Genomic DNA, 20,861 nt, shown 5'->3' on the forward strand with positions numbered 1-20,861 from the left:
TGGCCCGAAACAGTGGTAAGGTTCTGTGTAGTTCAGCCGTGATCGCCGCCATTCTACAGAAGTAATGCACCTTATTCTGTATGCGGGCAAGAGTGGGGACTATAGTCTGTTTCCAGTGTTGTGCAAGAACCATCCGGGTGGCAATAAAAACCTGTTGGCAAAATTATGCGTGTGGCCTCGTCAATTCTATATGCAGCAAATTAGTGAGCATGAACCTAGGGTTTAAAATATCGCGTACCTGTAGAACCTGTTCCAACCATTGTGCCACTTGAGACCATAAAGAGTGCACTAGGGGACAGGACCACCACATATGCAGATAATCCCCTGGGTGCCCACACTTGCGCCAACATAGGTCACTTAAATTTGGGTATCTTTTACGCAGCACAACTGGTGTGAGATACCATCTGGTGAGCATCTTATAACAATTCTCCTGCATATTGGCTGAAACAGAACACTTTTTTACAGCAATATATAATTGTTGCCAATCCGCAACCGGAATGGTCCTCCCCAGATCCTTCTCCCACGCTCTGGTGTGGGGGAAGCATTCATCGGAGTCCCCTAACAATAACACATACAGTTTAGATACCATCCCCCGCTTCTTATCCGCATCCGTGCAGTAATGTTCAAATAATGTCTGTCCCTGAGCTATGGAAGGGGGGAGACAGGCGCGCTATTAAGAAAATGAGCAAGTTGGTAACCCGCAAGAAAGTCTGCATCGGGCAGCTGATATGTGCTCTGGATTTGAGGCCATGACATCACAGAGCCTCCTCCCATGAAGTGTACTATTTTGGTGAGTCCCCTTGCCCTCCATTTCCTAAAAGTGGGGTTATGATGCCCAGCTGGGAAGTTATGGAGATAAAAAACATGTGTGGAGTAAAAATATAAGCGAGAGCCAACAAGTTTCTCTTTCCACTTATCCCACAGCCTAAGGGTAGTATTAATAGTGGGGGACAAATTTTCCACAGCCACCCAAGTATTCCGAGGTTGCCAAGTCAGCGCCGAAAGCGGCATGGTGCCCGAAATGCTATCAGCAAAGGAGACCCACTGTTTGGCAGTAGAGACCCGGTGGCTATCCAGAATCACTAGAAGTTGGGCCGCTGCATAATATTTTTCAAGGTTAGGCACCCCAAGGCCTCCTCTATCCAGAGGTAAATAAAGTAAGCGCCTTGAAATCCGTGGGGGTCGTCTGCGCCAGATGAAGTCATAGAGAATCTTTTGCCATGACCGCAACAGGGCAGAGCTAAGGAAGATAGACAAAGTGATAAACAGATACAAAAACCGGGGTAGGATATTCATTTTTACAATGGCTACACGCCCCAACCAAGAATGTTGACCCCTATCCCAGGTTTGTAGGTCCTTCCGCACCCTGCTGAGTAAAGGTTTATAATTAAGGTCATAAAGATCATCAACATTGGCCCCATTATGCACCCCTAAATATTTAATAGCATGTTTAGCCAATCTGAATGGGTACAGTAGGAGCAGGTCACGTAGAATACTATCATCAACCGATACATTCAGGAGCTCGGACTTATCTAGATTAATTTTAAAGCCAGAAACTGCGCTGTAAGCAGCAATTTCTGTGGTGATTGCCCGCCAGGATGTGGTGGGGTTCGTGATCGTCATGAGTATATCGTCCGCGAAAAGCGATAGCTTCATGTGTATATTTCCCATCTGGACCCCTGTGATGAGATTGGAGGTGCGCACACGTGTCGTGAAGGGCTCTAAGTAAAGAGCAAACAGCAGGGGCGACAACGGGCACCCCTGTCGAGTGCCCCTCTGCACTGAAAATGCACTCCCATAGCCCCCATTAACCTTTATGCGCGCCGTGGGATGGTGGTAAAGTACACTAATCCATTGAAGAAACATTTGCCCAAAATTCATCTTCCTCAGAGTAGCGAATAAGAACTCCCAATGTACCAAGTCAAATGCTTTTTCAGCATCTATTGCCAACAGTAACAATGGGATATTCTGCTTTTTAACCCACCACATTATATCAGTAACCTTGCGGACATTGTCCGCCGCCATTCGCTGCGGAATAAACCCTACTTGATCCCGGTGAACCAGCCCCGGGAGCGCCAGATTAAGACGTGCGGCTAGCACCCTCGCCAAGATCTTTAAGTCCAGGTTAATGAGAGATATGGGCCTATAGGAGCTACAATGAGTCGGGTCTCTACCGGGCTTAGCCAACACCGTTATGCCAGCCGTATTTGAGTGCGGAGGTAAATGGGCCCCCTCCCTCAGACTATTGAAATAATCAACTAGTGGCGCCATGAGGGAAGCACTACACTTCTTGTAGTATGCACCGGAAAAACCATCGAGGCCCGGGGCTTTACCAGCCTTCAGATCATGAATGGCCACCTGAACCTCCGCCAAATTAATCGGTTGATCAAGAATGCTCCGTTGCTCCTCCGTGAGGCCTGACAACGGTATGTCCCGCAAATACCCTCGAATGTCGTGCTCCAGAATGGTGTCATCTTTTTTATAAAGATTCTCATAAAATTTGGTAAAACACTCCCTGATCTCTGCAGTGGATGTAATATATGTCCCCCCTGCACTTTTAAGCTTAGCAATATTATTCTGTATGACTCTTTGTTTCAACTGACGGGCTAAAATACGGCCTGCTTTATTTGATCCCTCAAAGAATCTCTGTTTAGTGCGCTCTAGTGCGTGTGCCACCCATGCCGCATCCAACATACTTAATTCCGTGCGTATGGCCCCCAACTGTTGCAGCAAGTCTGGGTTCAGAGTGAGTGCATGCCTACGTGCCAGCCGATTCAAGGAGCCCAGTAACGCCAGCCTACGTTGCTCCCTTTTCTTTTTCTCCGCGGTGGCCATAGCTATAAGCTTGCCACGGATAACTATTTTAGAGCATTCCCAGAGGGACCCTGCCGATGCCACGGATCCAGTATTCTGCAGGAAGTACTCCTGTATATAGGCATTAATTTCCTTACACCGCTCCTCATCCCCTAGTTGATCTTCTCTCAGCCTCCAAAAACGTGTGCCCTTGTCAGTTGTGGCCAAAGATAGAGACACCCAAATAGGGGCGTGATCTGACCATGTAATATCTCCAATTCCCATCTGTAACCTGTTTCTGCAACCCCTTGTCAACCAGAAAAAAATCAATGCGAGAGTAAGTGGAGTGAGGATGAGAGAAAAAAGTATACATTCTAGAGAAGGGGTTGCGGGACCGCCATACATCAACCAGGCCCCATGAAGTCATCACATGGGCCAGCTCAGAAGAGGCTGCCCAGCTACCTGGTTTTGTGCGATGGGAGGCATCTATTCGGGGATTACGAACCAGATTATGGTCACCCCCCCATATAACTTGACCTTCTATATAGTAATTCATTTTATCCACCAGAGCCCGCAAAAAACATCCTTGGTCCTTATTTGGGGCATAAATGTTAATGAGCATATAGACCTGCTGATCAAGCTTTATCTTTAAGAATAGATACCGCCCATTGGGATCCGCTATGTGAGACAGATAGTCATACGTAACAGAACTGGCGAGGAGGATACCCACCCCCGCATATTTATTACCGCGGGTGCTTGCGGCTAGATACACTTTGGGGTAGCCTGATATCTGAAGGAAGGCTATGGAAACCCTCTGCTGGAGTAAGTCCCTCTGTAAAAGTTGTCGCTTTTTGGGGGAGTTAAGGCCCTTAGTATTAAGGGATCAAATTGTCAACGTCATTCATAAAGCCCATCACCCCTCCTGTGAACCTCCATTGTACGGCCCCCCCTCTCTCTCCAAAGAACCTGTACAGCATAGCATGTCAAGAAACAACAACAGATTGAACTCATGGACCCAATACCCACCCATCCCAAACCCCCCATACCAACAGTATCCCCGCCCTGGATACTTTCAGTCAGAGAACGTGAACGCACCATGGAGCAGGAGGCTCAACCGGCTAGAATATTAGCAAAGGGTGCGCAACGTCCCAGCATGTGAAATCCAAATCAGAACAAGTCCAAAAACAAGACAAATCCGGTCCGGAACTTGCGCTCTGAAATAATGTCCTGTATTAAGAAAAAAGAAAGCAGCACATATTCTGAAAACCACTGACGAGAAGCAAGCACTTTAAGTCAGGGAGCAGCCCTCGCTCCACGTAGGTCAGTTGCGGTGATGGATTTCTGCCTGGCCAGGCGCTTGTTATTTCCCACTCTCTGCCATCCCGGAGTAGTGGTCATCCGGAAAGGAATTTCTTCCGGTTTGCCAGAGGGGAGATCATTGGAGATGTTAGCCTTTGTAAAGGCCTCTTTAGCTTCAGCTAGTGATTTGATCCTGTACGTTACTCCCTCCGCGGTGAACAGAAGCCCGAAGGGAAATGTCCATCGATAACGGATCCCCTTTTCCTGCAGAATCACTGTCGCGGCTCTTAATTCATACCGCTTGCGAAGAGTGGACGCTGCCAGGTCCGCGAAGACGCTCACCTTATGGCCCTCCCAGGTCCAGTCACGTTGTTTCCTGGACGCCATATAGATTAATTCCTTCTCCCGGTAGATTTGCATACAGAGCAAAATGTCTCTCGGCCGGTCTCCGGTGCGGGGTCCCTGGACCCTATGGGCTCGCTCAATATTATAGGTGAGAGGAGACTGTTCCCCTTCGGGTCCCGCAGGTTGTGCCGTTTGCATTATAAATTGAAGCAATCGCGTGGCCACCGCCCGGCAGTCGGTAAATTCAGGCATATCAGGGATTCCCCGCAGACGCAAATTATTGCGCCGCGACCTATTTTCTAGGTCTTCCAATTTTTCTTCTAAATTTATGCGCTCTGCCCTGCTTACAGTATGGATCTCAGTTGCGTGCCGCATAAATTATTCTTGCCTGTCCATTCGGGTCTCGAAATCGTCAACCCTGCGGCCCAAGGACGCCAAATCCTCCTTCACGTCAGCGATGAGGGTTTGCAGCTCCTGTTTATGTTGTCGCATGTCCGCCCGGAGTTCGATAAACCACTCCCGCAGCTCAGAACGTGAGGGTAGGTCATGCAGAGACTGCGGGGCCTCGTGGTCTGGCGCGAGCGCCATGTTTCCCTCAGCGTCCCGGGCCTCCATACTGGTGCTAGCTTCGATCTCCAATTTTTCATAAGAAAATTGCTTCAGGCTGACAGGTTTTTTCTTCCCCGCCATCTAGGGTCTGCAAGGAGTCGATATCGCCGAATTGCGCCGTGAGAAGAGTGCAATCGCCGTGGTTTAAAGTAGAAAAGTACAGGATAGAGCCGGGAGCGATTTCTTAAGCTGCCATGCTCGTCGGTGACGGCATCACGTCCCCCGTAACCAGTGTAATTCTATTAATGTTTCAGTGATATGTTCTCTTTTACTTTTCCCAGTTAGAATTCTAGCCGCTGAGTTTTGTAAAATCTGTAATGGTCTTATTGTGGTATATGGCAGTCCCAGTAGGAGGGCATTGCAATAGTCGGTACTGGAAAAGATTAAGGCTTGTAAGACTGATCGGAAGTTGGTGGGCGTTAGTAGTGGTTTTAATCTTCTGAGAGTCATAAGTTTGTTGTATCCTTCTTTTACTTTTTGAGATACTTAGTTCTGGGTCAATTATCACTCCCAGGTTTCTTACTTTCTCAGCTAGATGTATTTTTTGGTTGTTGAGTGTAATTGGGTTCTGGATGATAGTTATGTTTTTTCGTTCTAGGTGTAAGAAATCTGTTTTATCTATATTGATTACTAGTTCCATTTGGTTTAGAAGTTGTTTTATTATATCTAGGTACATGTTTGCTATGTTTAGTGTTTTTTCAATTGTGTCGTCAATTGGGAGTATTAACTGAATATCATCGGCGTAGATGTAGTGTGAAATTCCTAAACCTGCTAGTAGGTGACATAACGGCAGCATGTATATGTTGAACAATGTGGCGGATAGGGCAGATCCCTGTGGAACTCCTGTTTGAAGGTTTATTTTTTCTGACATTACTTCTTTGATTTGTACTTGGAAGTATCTGTTATGTAGGTATGATTTAAACCATCTGATTGTCAAGTTGCTTAGTCCTATTTCTTCTAATCTATTTATCAATATGTCATGGTTAACTGTATCGAATGCCGCTGACAGATCAAGCATTACTAAAATGTACTGTTTACCGCTGTCGAATCCTCTCATGATGTTGTCTGTTAGTGCAAGTAGTAGTGTTTCAGTGCTGAAGTTTTTGCGGAAGCAATGTTGATTTGTCCTCAAATACCATTGTATAAAAAATAAAATTCCATCAAATCCTAATTAGCTAGATTTAATAGTCACAATTTAAGAATCTATCATGAGATAAATTACCATAAATCTAATAGAAAGAATAGTGTTGGTTTCAATAATGGTTTTTTTTGGGTTTATCATTTAGGATGCTGGAGAGATGGTTCGTTCATTTGTTGGAGGTTTGGAACTCATCGTTAATTTGTTAAAATCAGAAGACAAGGAAGTGCTAGCAAGTGTATGTGCTGCTATAACCAATATAGCCAAAGATGAAGAAAATTTAGCAGTTCTCACAGATCACGGTGTTGTCCTTATGCTGTCCAAATTGGCATACACTGTAAGTAGCAGGGTTTTTTTATTGTTATGTATAATAAAAGATGGAAAACACCTATAACAAATACATGGAAATAAGTTCATCAGGGAGATTTGATGAATTATATAGCCCAAGAAATGGATATCTTCCATTGAAGAACCACAGTTGTACACTTTTATGAGTAATTTATTTATATATACTGGATTCTTGGTAGGTTATGATACATTTTATTTGAGCAATATAAGAATAAAGATGTTACAGTATGTGAAATTTGAGACAACATAAATATAAGAAATTTAATCCAAGACCAATTCATTATTGCATAAAACATAAGGAAATATTTTTATTCTGTAGTTTGGTGTCTTAAACCAGGGGTTCTTCACTCCAGTCAAGGGGCTCACACAGATTTGGTTTTCAAAGTACCAAAATATGTAAATTAACTTGTTATTTGGACCAGGTGTATCTAAATATATTTAATAAAGTTTTATTATAGACATCCTAAAAAACAAGACCTCTTTGTAACTCCTGAAGTCTGGATTTAAGAGCCTTTGTGCTAAATTAAAAGAACTAGTTTAAAATCTAATCAAATTCCTCAGTTTGAAATGTATCTTTATGTCACTATAATTAAATTTTTTGTTCTGTTGGTAAAGTCTTTTATTTTTTATGGTATAATTCATTTGAATGGTTTTAATAGAAGGCTTTTCTAATTTTTTTGCTTTGGCAATGACCATTACATCATTTTGTCCCTAATAGAGTCGACTGACAGGGCATTACCCCTCCCTCCCTCACCCCTCCCTCACCCTATATTGTACAGGTTCTCAATATCAGAAAAAGGCCAAAGAGTGACTGTGACCATCTTTAGCTTATAGCTTAGATCCTGTACTTTGATTTTAACCATAAAAAGGCCGCCATTTAAAAGCCTGCACATCTTAGCTGAAATGGTTCAACAGCTAAAAACATCTTCAACACATAATGCCAGACATTTTTTCATAGCGGTATTGTTACAAGAAACAGTGGGATACATGTAGAGCAATACTTTAAAATAAGGGCTGTTGTTTGCTGAAATCAGTTATCTAGAGAACAATATTCAGCGACTCTATGGCTGCTGAAGTTAGCAGAATAAACTTATCTGGCTAACTTGGCCAAGATATTCAGCGCCACTGAATATACTTTGCTATCTTAAAGTTGGCTGGATAAATTTATCCGGCAAACTTTAGACCAGTCAAATAGCTGTCATAGATTTATAGGGCTAACTAACAGGGTCATTTATCAAATTGCATTAGGGCCCTAACGCCCGTGATAATGTTGTAATGCACACGATAAATACCACATCACAAAATGCATATAAAAATTTTAAATTAGTATTCAAGTGGGAGAGTTTGGGTGGAGTAAATGGAAATGAGGGTCGGTTAACATGCATGCGACAGAGTGACACACAGCAACACAGATTTTAATGCCAGAAATAAGTACACCTTTTTTTCTGTGTGTTACGCCTGCGTTAACTGTGCATTACTGGCTGGAATAGTTTTTATCTCAAATGCTGGTTTGGGAGGGGAAAGGGGAGGAGAGCACCTCTGTGGAGGCTCACATCTAAGTTAACTTTTTATACCACTTAAAGAGGGGGTATTATGAACTCAGGGAAAGGATTGGGGGTAGGGTAGGTTTGGGGGGTGGCTGTTTTACATGCACACTCATAGGTTTAAATAACACAGTTGCCATCAGTGAAGATTTACTGTCATTTGTAGTGATGTAAGGTAAAAGAAGAGTAGATTTGTACAATGTTCTCTCTACCTAGCTTGATGCACTCTCTACCTCACTGCAATCAAGCCAGGTAGAGAGAACATTGTACAAATCTGCTCTTCTTTACCTTTCATCTTTACAAATGACAGTAATCTTCACTGATGGCAACTGTGCTGTTTGGGGGGTGGCTGTACATGTAAAACAGCTGTGCATGTAAAACAGCCCCCCAAACCTACCCCCCAATCCTCCCCCTGAGGTACTAATGCTTCCTCTTACTGTTGCGCTGGAGGTGGACCCTTAGCCTGGTGCAGGATTGGTACGGCCCTCTGGTCGGACCCAGAGAGCGCCTGCCACCAGGAGGCGGAGCACACTAGGAGACAGAGGCTAGCTGGAACTTTGCCAATAGCAATCTGGGGATTCCGCAGGTTAAGCCCTTGGGTACCCGGACCGCCTGGACTTCGGTGGGCCTCGGAGGATCTCTTGGTTAGGTAGCGGAGAGGTGTGCCCACCATGAGCAAAGGTGCACGGCTGGTGAAGGAAGAAGGGACCAGACTAGAACTGGAGTCACCGGAGACTTCTGGAAGGCAGCAGGGCAGGATAGTCCTCTGGGAGAGATAGGCAGCGCCTATTGGTCTAGTCCACGGAAGGCCACAGGCAATTTCTGAGCAGGCAGGTCTGGAGATCACAGGAGGAAGGAAGAGAGTGTCTGAGTGAACCGCAAGGGTCAAAAGCCAGGGTATCCATTCAGGAGTGGTCAGACAAAGCAAGGGTCAGTTCTGAGATCAGTCCGAGCGTAGTCAAGCCAAGCAGGGGTCAGTTCCAGGCAGTGGTCAACGTGGTCAGGCAAGCAGAGGTCAGTTCCAGGCAGCGGTCCATCATGATCTAAGATCAGGCAGTGGTCAGTTCCAGGCAGCGTTCAAACGTGGTCAGGCAGGCAAAGGTCAGGTCCAGGCAGCAGTCAAACGTAGTCAGGCAAGCAGAGGTCAGTACCGTGAATCAGTCTGAGAAGGTACTACCAGAGGAGTATCGAGGAGCAGGAACAAGATGGACACTGGAACACAAGGAGGACCACCTGAACACAGGATCGCAGGAGAACTGGAACAAGACAGGAACACAGGAACACTGGAATGCTGGAACAGAGACTGGATCAAGGAAGCAGGAAATACAAAGGATGCAGGACGGCAACTAGTAACACTGATGGTGTCGACCCGTTTGCCAAGGCGAGATCCTGGGAACAGGGCCTCGCTATAATAGGGCCAGCGTGTGATGTCATCAAACTGCGTCTGATTCGGGTTTCCTGCGCTGGTGTCTTTAAAAGCGATGACGTTGGCTGCACGTGCACCTAGGGGCGGAGCCGAGGAGATGGAAGACGCGGAGCCCCTACGAGAGCTCTGCTGAGAGGCCTGTGGCGTGGAAGAAGCCGAGAACACCTGGGGATTGCATTGGGACGTCGGGAGCTGGCAGCTGCGGCAAGGCTGGAGCTGTTGGAGGGCAGCGTGAAGTGAGCAGGCCCGGTCGCAGCACCAATGCGGCCGGGATGCACAACAGTTATTTACTCCACATGCAGTTTAAAAATATGCATCCAATATGTACATATTTGTGCTCAGAAATTAACACCTGCCCAGAACAGGATTTAATTTTTGAGCACCCCAAAAAGTTGTACATAAAAGTAGAAAATGCTGCTTTTCTGTACATCCTCCAACTTAATATCTTGGCGTTCCTGTGTTCAGGTGGTCCTCCTTGTGTTCCAGTGTCCGTCTTGTTCCTGCTCCTCGTTCCTCCTCTGGTAGTACCTTCTCGGACTGATTCATGGTACTGACCTCTGCTTGCCTGACTACGTTTGAATGCTGCCTGGAACTGACCACTGCCTGGCCTTAGACCACGAAGGTGATATTAAGTCGGAGGAATGAAAGATTTAAAAAAAAAAAGTTTTTAAAGTGCCGGCAGTCAGGTTCTGGAAACAGACACTCAGTTAACCAGCGTCCATTTTCTGAACCCCTAGCTGTGCATCAGTTAGGAAAACAGACGCCAATAAATTCAGCGTCTGTTTTCTTAACCAGCGGATAGCCGTGGACAGCCAACCACTCCCAGGTGCCAGCTGTCAAGGAGGCACTTGGGGCATGCAATCGACACTAGTGTCTTCTTGACAGCGCGACCCCTAATTAAAATAATGAATGCACACCCAGGAGAGGTGCCTGGGGGTGCATTAGGAAAGTGGGCGCTAAAAATTCAGTGCCTGCTTTCAGCACATTTTTTTTGCATCGGCCCCTCTGTGTTTCAGTTTTCCTCACATACATATATTGGTCTAATGATACCGACAGGCTTGAATTTTTTTCTTGTTTTGGAAATATTATGTTTCATTTATTGCTTTGTCCTTTGCAATTATATACTTGTATAACTGTTGTTAAAAGTATAAATAAAAAGCAAAAAAAAAAACCTGGACTATTCTTCCAGGTTTATGCTCCCCCTTCCTATTTGAGAACAGGCAACTGGATGAGAGAAGCTGGAGGCTAGATATTTATCAGGTTTTCTCACAGGACAAGCAGAATGGTAATCCTCACATATGGGTGACATCACAAGATGGAGCCCTGTACGGAAATCTTTTCTGTCAAAGTTTCTTCAAAGCTTTGACTGACACTGGCACACTGAGTGCACTGAGCATGCTCAGCCTGCAATTATCCCTGTGAACCACAGGTGTCTCCCTCAGTCTTCTTTTTTCCGCTCTGCAGTAAGCATAGCGGTTAGGAGCTCTGTGAGAAATTCTAACACTTTTTCCACATGGAAACACTTAAACTTTTACTTCGCAAACACTTTTCCCTGCACAGGTCTCCCTTCGCATACGTTTATTTGACACTCGGTCAGTACTATGCTCTGTTTTTTTCGGTCAGTTCCTGTCACCTCCCTGGCCTGCCAACCGACTGTGGCCTTCCCTCTCCCTATGTTTCAGTTAGCCACACATACCCTGCGAGTGTCCCTCTGTGACACTGTGCCTGGTTATTAGTGCTATTGGACTTCCACGGTTTCCATTGCCGCCAGGGCTCCTGTCGAGTTCAGGTCCTTCGATTTTTTTCGGTACCCTCGCGCAGACGATGCCCCCATCGCTACCATCGGTACCCCTTTTAGACCGTCCTGGAATCTTCGATGCCATCAGTACCCCTCCCCCCACGGTACACTGATGCCATCAGTCCCTGCATCGTTCTATCAGTGCCATCCATGTTTTTCATCCATGGCACTGATTTTTCCTTGGGTTTCATTGTTTATTTTATCAATGTCATCGATGCCCAGGACATTTCCATCGATGCCATTGTCTATGGCATCGATGCCAGGTCGATTCCATCAATGGGCATCGATGCCAGGGTCAATTCCATCGATGACATTGATGCCATGGTCGATTCCATTGATGACATTGATGCTAATGTTGATTCCATCAATGCCAATGTCGATTCCATCGATAGCATCCATGCCAACGTCAATTCCATCGATGCCAAAGTGGATTCCATCGATGCCAATGTCAATTCCATCGATGGCATCCATGCCAACATAGATTCCATCAGTGCCCATGTTGGTGCCATCGATGCCATCAACGCCATTGGTGCCCGAGTCGATCCAATCGATGCCATCAACGTCCGTGGCCATTCCATCGATACCTGTGGCCATGCCACCGATGCCGTCGGCGCCCGCCTCCATACATCAATGCTCTCGACACCCACATCGTTTCCATCGGTGTCTTAGACGTTCCTATCGATGCGGTCATCGACTCCATCGATGCCGGTATCATTTTTCCAATGCCAACGATGTTTTTTCGATTATTCAATGCCACATTGTTTCCATAGATACCTACGCCGATGCCGTCAGTGCTTTCGTCACTGTCATCAGTGCTCTGCCCGGGTCATCAACGTTTTTTCATATATATATATTTGATGATACCTTCGAGGCTGCTTTGGCTGCCATCGACACTGTCAAAATCGACATAGCACCTCCACGTAATGCCCTCGCCTAAACACAGTGCTCCATGCTTTGGGTTCTTATTAAAGCCCGGTATTAGCCTACGACACTACATAGTGCCAGGAGCAGTGCAGGCATTCTGACAGTCCATCAGCAGTCGCCATCCAAGACAGCGAGGGCATCCATCTCGGCACTGGGAAAAGACCGGGCTAAGCACCATGGCACGCATCATCACCGACACGGTGACTGTCCGCCACCGACGCCATCCAGGATATCGGTGCTATCCTTCTCATTGCTGGAGAATGCCTGGGCCGAGCAACATCACTACTGCCATCGCCACTGTTTCGCACAGTGCTGGCAGTCCTTGGCGCTACCACAGTCATTTTGTGGAGGGCCACAATCCCTCACTGATGTCGGTGGGGCACGCCTCGGGAACAGGGGAGCCAATTAACAGCTTAGATACGACTAGCCGGCATGCTCCATGTTTGACCAGTCCGTCTACTCTTATTCTTTTCGGTTTAACTACCCAACATCCTTCCACCAACCTGTTACAGGTTTCAGGATGCCCTCCGTTCCAAATTCCACCCCCGTCATTGCGCCTTTTGTGCATCTTGGGTGCATTTGGTGCACTCTCGGGTATCATCAGCTCAGTACTCACCCATATGTGAGGACTACCATCCTGCTTGTCCTGTGAGAAAGCAAGTGTTGCTTACCTGTAACAGGTGTTCTCACAGGATAGCAGGATGTTAGTCCTCACGAAACCCACCCGCCACCCCGCGGAGTTGGATATGTATACATTTTTACTTTTATTTTAGTTTCGCTTGCGCTTTTAGCTATAAGATGAGACTGAGGGAGACACCTGTGGTTCACAGGGATAATTGCAGGCTGAGCATGCTCAGTGCACTCAGTGTGCCAGTGTTAGTCAAAGCTTTGTAGAAACCTTGACAGAAAAGTTTTCCTTACAGGGCTCCATCCTGTGATGTCACCCATATATGAGGACTAACATCCTACTGTCCTGTGAGAACACCTGTTACAGGTAAGTAACACTTGCTATACCAATGACTGTGCCATCATCCCCATACACAATTAACATGATCCTATTTCAGGCAGGGAAAGGGAGTGGGTAAAATATTGCATGTGATGCTTTGCGGACGATACAAAATTATTCAGAGTAGTTAAATCACAAGCGGATTGTGATACATTACAGGAGGACCTTGCAAGACTAGAAGATTTGGCATCCAAATGGCAGATGAAGTTTAATGTGGACAAGTTCAAGGTGTTGCACATAGGGAAAAATAACCCTTGCTGTAGTTACACGATGTTAGGTTCCATATTAAGAACTGCCACCCAGGAAAAAGATCTAGGCATCATAGTGGATAATACTTTTGAATTGTCTGGTCAGTGTGCTGCAGCAGTCAAAAAAGCAAACAGAATGTTAGGAATTATTAGGAAGGGAATGGTTAATAAAACAGAAAATGTCATAATGCCTCTGTATCGCTCTATAGTGAGCCCGCACCTTGAATACTGTGTACAATTCTGGTCGTAGCATCTCAAAAAATATATAGTTGCAATGGAAAAGGTAGAAAGAAGGCAACCAAAAAGATAAAGGGGATAGAACAGCTACCCTATTAGGAAAGGCTGAAGAGGTTAGGGCTGTTCAGCTTGGAGAAGAGATGGCTGAGGGGTGATATGATAGAGGTCTTTAAGATCATGAGAGGTCTTGAATGAGTAGATGTGAATCGGTTATTTACACTTTCGGATAATAGAAGGACTAGGGTGCATTCCATGAAATTAGCAAGTAGCACATTTAAGACTAATCGGAGAAAATTCTTTTTCACTCAACGCACAATTAAGCTCTGGAATTTGTTGCCAGAGGATGTGGTTAGTGCAGTCAGTGTAGCTGGGTTATAAAAAGGTTTGGATAAGTTCTTGGAGGAGAAATCCATTAACTGGTATTAATCAAGTTTATTTAGGGAATAGCCACTGCTATTAATTGCATCAGTAGCATGGGATCTTCTTGGTATTTGGGTAATTGCCAGGTTCTCTGTGGCCTGGTTTGGCCTTTGTTGGAAACAGGATTCTGGACTTGATGGACCCTTGGTCTGACCCAGCATGGCAATTTCTTATGTTTTTATGTTCTTAACCAGCACTGGTAGCAAGGGATAGCTTGAGAACTCACACTTCCATCTTATGCTCTCCCTGCCCCTGCTTTTGTTCAGCTGTTCTGTACAGAGACCCATTTTCTCTTGCTTTACATGCCAGCTCTTTGATTGGTTATGCCAGGCATACTAAGTATAACATGTGTAACCAGTACACCACAGGAAACTAAAGACCCAACACCTATGCCCACACTTCAGCTATATTTCTACTGCCCTGAGCATTAGAGGAAAAAGAGCCACCACTTGACACCCCCCTGAAACAACTGACATTCATCATGAAAAGCATGTCGCCTACATTATATACTTACTTATTTTAGGATATACAGCAAAGTAGAAAGGCATGAATCACTTGTCACAGAAATAAAACAGGTTCCATGATCTGACCACTTCTATTCTTCATTGTATGAATCAAGCATAACACCTTGCAACAATCATGTTCTTACCACTATGCCCATGAACTATATAGAGTGATCAGTGTACACAGTTAAAATAGCTCCTATCATTCTTCTAAACACTCAGCAAAATGCTCCACTGAGGTCCTTACACAACATACAACTAAACACCACATTTTTCCCATAGAGACTATGGTCTACCAGACTGTCATAGACATCCCCTCATGAAGCATATTAACGGTAGTCATGCACTCCAGCAAAGCCTTTACAGCATCCTTTATTCTTGTCCAGATCCTTTACATACTTTACATACTTCTCATAGGAGAAGTATGAAAGATTAGCATCCTCATATGAATGCATATGATGTAAGGAACCTATATACAATCGGCTGAGAAGCTGCTTCACAGTGAAGTGAGGAGAGCAACAGGGATGTAACCAGAAGGCCACCTTTTTAGATGGGTATAGAAGAGTTGCTTACCTGTAACAGGTTTTAGCCAAGGACAGCAGGATGTTGGTCTTCAGATACGGGTGACATCATCCGATGCAGCCCACATGGAAAACTTATGTCAACGTTTCTAGAACTTTGACTGTGCCTCACTGAACATTCCACTTGTCCATACGGAGGCCCCTCAGTCTTGTATTTTAGCAGAAAAAAACATTCCGCTGTCCTTGGAGAACACTTGTTACAAGTAAGCAACTCTTCTTTCTTCATGGACAATCAGAATAGTAGTCCTCATACATTGACAATCCCTAGCTACAGGCTGCTTCCTACAAAAAAAAAGGGGAAAAGCAATAATAAGTGCCAATGGGCAAAATAATATTTTTGTTGGCAACAAGGCTTTTTTTCCATTATCTACTTAACCTATGAGAGGCAGCCTGGAACAAAAACAATTGGTCCTAGGAGGGAAAGGAGTTTGGTTCTACATCTCAAACAAAATCTGCAAACAAACACTGGCCAAAACTACTGATGCATCAGCCATCCCTGTCCAGACAATAGTGAGATTTTAATATGTGGAGAGAACTCAATATTGCAGCTTTGCAGATCTCCTTCATGGGTACTGACTGCAGGTGAGTCACTGACACTGCCATGGCTCGAATCAGTGGCGTGGCCAAGGGTGGGCCTGGGTGGGCAGCTGCCCACCCAATTTGGACCCAGGCCCATCCAACTGGAACCAGAAGTGGAGCACCGGACCTGCAAGGCTGTCGCAGGATCCAGGGGCGGATTGGCCTATCGGGGGATTGGGCTTCCCCTGGTGGGCCGGTCTAGCTGATCACGTGGCCTCCTCTGCTCCTGCTCACATTGAGGGCACCGCATGGCTGTTTTGCAGTGATGAGCCCTGCAGCACGAGCAGTACAGGGCCGGTGGAAGCACTAGGCGATCGCCTAGGGTGCCACAGGTTTAGGGGCGACCCAGCAGCCACCTACTACTTCCATCGGACTTGCTCAGAATTGTGAAAAAATGTCCCGATTCCCGACACTGGTGGCAGCTGCAGGACCTAGGCCAGCGATTCTCAACGGGTATGTCACGTGCTACTCACAGCCGGTGGGGCCAAAGCAAAGAAGACTGTCGCTGCCAGCCGCCGCCGGAGACCAGGCCAGCGGGGGACGAAGAAATGAAGACCGGCACAGCCAGCCACCACCGGAGTCCAGGCCGGCAGGGCTGAAGAAAAGAAGACCGGCGCTGCCAGCAGGGGCTAAAGAAATGAAGACCGGCGCTGCCAGCCACCACCGGAGACCAGGCAGGCAGGGGCCGAAAAAATGAAGACCGGTGCTGCCAGCCACCACCAGAAACCAGGCTGGCAGGGCTGAAGAAAAGAAGATTGGCACAGCCAGCCACCAACAGAGACCAGGCTGGTGGAGCTGAAGAAATGAAAACTGGTGCTGCCTGCCGCCGCTGAAGACCAGGCCGGTGGGGGTCGAAGAAATGAAGATCGGCGCAGCCAGCTGCCACCAGAGACCAGGCTGGCAGGGCTGAAGAAAAGACTGGCGCTGCTAACCGCCACTAGAGACGAGCTGTTCAGCTGGGGGCCTTTGTGTGTATATGTATTTGAGATCGGAAAGGTGCTTCTGTGTATGTCTATGTGAGAAAGGAATGGAGCTTCTGTGTGTGTGTTTATGTGATGTGTATGTAAGAAAGGAATGGTGCTTCTCTGTGTGTGTTTGTGATGTGTATGTGAGAAAGGAATGGTGCTTCTGTGTGTGAGACAGGGAAGGTGCTTCTCTGAGAGTGTAATGTGTATGTGAGACAGGGAGGGTGCTTCTGTATGTGTGTGGTTTATATGTGAGTCAGAGAGGGTACTTGTGTGTGTCAATGTGTGTGCGAGAGAAAGAGATGGAGCATGTTTTTGGCTGGCTTGTGGCTGTGAGAGAGAGGGCATGTGTGTGATTGAGCCTCTTTGTAAGTAAGATAGAACTTGTGTATGATTGAGAGCTTGTATGAAGGTGAAATAGAGAGAGCATGTGTGAGATTGAAAGTCTGTGTGTAAGTAAGAGAGAGTGAGAGCATTGTGTGATTGAAAGAGACTGGCCAGAGAGGAGACTTGTGTATGTGTGAGAGAGACTGATCAGGGAGATGGGCTGGTATGTGTGTTCTTGTGTGTGTGAGAGAGAGAGAACACTGAGAGGAGAGGATCACCTTGCTGGTGGCTGAAAGGAATCAGTAAGTGTTTGCTTGGGACATTGTCTTTTTTAAAAGTATTGGGGCAAAGTTAACTATTTGGGAATATTATTTAGTGTGTTTGTGCTTTTAATAGTCAGAAAGGCAGTGAATAAACAAGTTAGACTGCTTGTATTTTGAAATAGTCAGTCAAGAAGGTAGCTAGTAAGCAGTGGGTAGTGTGTTTATTTTTAAAAGTCTGCAGAACTGAGTGTTCTGCAGACTTTTAAACAACTGAGTGTTTGTATTTAATACAAACTGAGTGTTTGTATTAAAAAAAACAAACCAAAAACCCAAAAAGTAGCCAGAAGCTAGAAAGAAGCTAGGAGCAGTGTATACCTAAGTTAAAAGGTTGAATAGTTCAGCTCAGTTACTCACCTTGGAAAGGTGTTGATGTAGTGTGATTGGGTTTGAATAGGTTCCAACATTTGTTAATCAAGAGAGCAGTGAGTCACTCTGGCTGACTAACTGAAGTTAGACTGTTTGTTTTTCCCAACCCTCCCACCCCTCGCTCATCCCTTAATTTATAGGCAGGTGCCACTTTCACAAACAAAAAAACCATCAACAAAAACTTTACTGAGAATTCGATCAGACCCCGGTAGGCCGCTACCAGACACATAGTGAATTCACTAATACATTTAAAGGATGTTAGACACATTCCTACTCCCATAGCAACCTAAAACTTAACTAGGAACTGATCAAAATTGAGATGAAGGCAGCAGTCCAGCAGCAAGAGGGGGGCTTCCCAGTCTTTTGCATAGAGTGTCACATGTATGATTTTTTACCCACCGGTGAGAAGTTGTACATATGCATGCGATGCAAAGAGCTCCTGGCTCTCAGAGAACGAGTCCGATCTCTGGAGGTTAGAGTGGCAGACCTGGAGGAGCTGAGGCAGACAGAGAGGTATATAGATGAGACCTTCAGGGACATAGTAGTCAAGTCCCAACTTCAGACTGGCAGCCCTGCTGCTGCCTTGGAGGAAGAAGGTCTCATGATGGGGGAGCATCAACCAGGTGCATCAGGAAAGGATCCTGTAGCAAGGACCTGCTCTCCATGTGATGCATTGTCCTTTTGCACTGAGGATATCTCCCCAAGGCCTGCTACCCAGGAGGGAAGGGTTAGGTCAGCCGTCATAGTTGGTGATTCGATTATTAGGAATGTAGATAGCTGAGTGGCTGGTGGGCGTGAGGATCGCCTGGTAACATGCCTACCTGGTGCGAAGGTGGTGGACCTCACGCGTCACCTAGATAGGATTTTAGACAGTGCTGGGGAGGAGCCGCCTGTCGTGGTACATGTGGGCACCAACGACAGGACAATGTGGGAGGGAGGTTCTGGAAGCCAAATTTAGACTCTTAGGTAGAAGGCTTAAATCCAGAGCATCCAGGGTAGCATTCTCTGAAATGCTCCCTGTGCCACGCGCAGGTCACCAGAGGCAGGCAGAGCTCCGGAGTCTCAATGCGTGGATGAGACGATGGTGCAAGGAAGATGGATTCAGTTTTGTTAGGAACTGGGGAACCTTTTGGGGAAGGGGGAGTCTCTTCCCAAGGGATGGTCTCCATCTTAACCAGGGTGGAACCAGACTGCTGGCGCTAACCTTTAAAAAGGAGATAGAGCAGCTTTTAAACTAGAGTAAAGGGGAAAGCCGACAGTCGCTCAGCAGCAAATGGTTCGGAGAGAGGTATCTTCAAAGGATACTAATGATGCATTAGAATTAGGGCATCCCGACGGTAAGGTTCCAATAATTAGAAATAGTCCAAGTGCCTGTAACTAAAAACTCACCTGAGCTAAAAAATTCTAACTTATCCCTATGAATTAAAAAGCAGAATGAAAATACAAACAAAAAACAAACTTTGAAATGTTTGTATGCTAATGCCAGAAGTCTAAGAAGTAAGATGGGAGAATTAGAATGCATAGCAGTGAATGATGACATAGACTTAAATGGCATCTCAGAGACATTGTGGAAAAAGGATAACCAATGGGACAGTGCTACACCAGGGTACAAATTATATCGCAATGACAGAGAGGAGCACCCGGGAGGAGATGTGGCGCTTTATGGCCGGGATAGCATGGAGACCAAAAGCATAAACATCCTGCATGAGACTAAATACAAAATTGAATCTTTATGGGTAGAAATCCCTTGTGTGTCGGGGAAGACTTTAGTGACAGGAGTATACTACCATCCACCTGGTCAAGATGGTGAGACGGACAGTGAAATGCTAAGAGAAATTAGGGAAGCTAACCAAATTGGTAGTGCAGTAATAATGGTCAGACTTCAATTACCCCAATATTGACTGGGTAAATGTATCATCAGGACATGCTAGAGAGATAACGTTCCTGGATAGAATAAATGATAGCTTTATGGAGCAATTGGTTCAGGAACCGACGAGAGAGGGAGCAATTTTAGATCTAATTCTCAGTGGAGAACAGGACTTGGTGAGAGAGGTAACGGTGGTGGGACCGCTTGGCAATAGTGATCATCATATGATCACATTTAATTTAGTGACTGGAAGAGGAACAGTGTGCAAATCCAAGACTCTCGTGCTAAACTTTCAAAAGGGAAACTTTGATAAAATGAGAAAAATTGTTAGAAAAAAACTGAAAGGAGCAGCTACAAAAGTAAAAAAATGTCCAAGAGACGTGGTCATTGTTAAAAAATACCATTCTAGAAGCACAGTCCAGATGTATTCCACACATTAAGAAAGGTGGAAAGAAGGCAAAGCGATTATATTAGCCAAAAGATCTTCATTCAAAAATTGGAAGAAGGATCCAACAGAAGAAAATAGGATAAAGCATAAATGTTGGCAAGTTAAATGTAAGACATTGATAAGACAGGCTAAGAGAGAATTTGAAAAGAAGTTGGCTGTAGAGGCAAAAACTCACAGTAAAAACTTTTAAAAATATATCTGAAGCAGAAAGCCTGTGAGGGAGTCAGTTGGACCGTTAGATGATTGAGGGGTTAAAGGGGCACTTAGAGAAGATAAGGCCATCGCAGAAAGATTAAATGATTTCTTTGCTTTGGTGTTTACTGAAGAGGATGTTGGGGAGGTACCCGTAATGGAGAAGGTTTTCATGGGTAATGATTCAGATGGACTGAATCAAATCACAGTGAACCTAGAAGATGTGGTAGACCTGATTGACAAACTGAAGAGTAGTAAATCACCTGGACTGGATGGTATACACCCCAGGTTCTGAAGGAAGTAAAAAATGAAATTTCAGACCTATTAGTAAAAATTTGTGACCTGTCATTAAAATCATCCTTTGTACCTGAAGACTGGAAGATAGCAAATTTAACCCCAATATTTAAAAAGGGCTCCAGGGGCGATCCGGGAAACTACAGACCAGTTAGCCTGATTTCAGTGCCAGGAAAAATAGTGGAAAGTGTTCTAAACATCAAAATCACAGAACATATAGAAAGACATGGTTTAATGGAACAAAGTCAGCATGGCTTTACCCAAGGCAAGTATTGCCTCAC

General features: G+C 45.5%; 1 protein-coding gene across 1 annotated transcript in view; it reads left to right on the top strand.

Moving 5' to 3' along the window:
• Nucleotides 1–20,861, top strand: part of ARMC4 (armadillo repeat containing 4) — an 890,525-nt gene that overhangs the window by 603,230 nt on the left and 266,434 nt on the right. Inside the window, exon 18 of the mRNA XM_029588639.1 lies at nucleotides 6,333–6,521. Coding sequence (XP_029444499.1) covers nucleotides 6,333–6,521 — 189 coding nt within the window. The remainder of the gene's footprint in view (nucleotides 1–6,332; nucleotides 6,522–20,861) is intronic.

The sequence above is a fragment of the Rhinatrema bivittatum genome, chromosome 2 (genome assembly GCF_901001135.1).
Source record: "Rhinatrema bivittatum chromosome 2, aRhiBiv1.1, whole genome shotgun sequence".
In the NCBI taxonomy this organism is placed as follows: Eukaryota; Metazoa; Chordata; class Amphibia; order Gymnophiona; family Rhinatrematidae; genus Rhinatrema; species Rhinatrema bivittatum.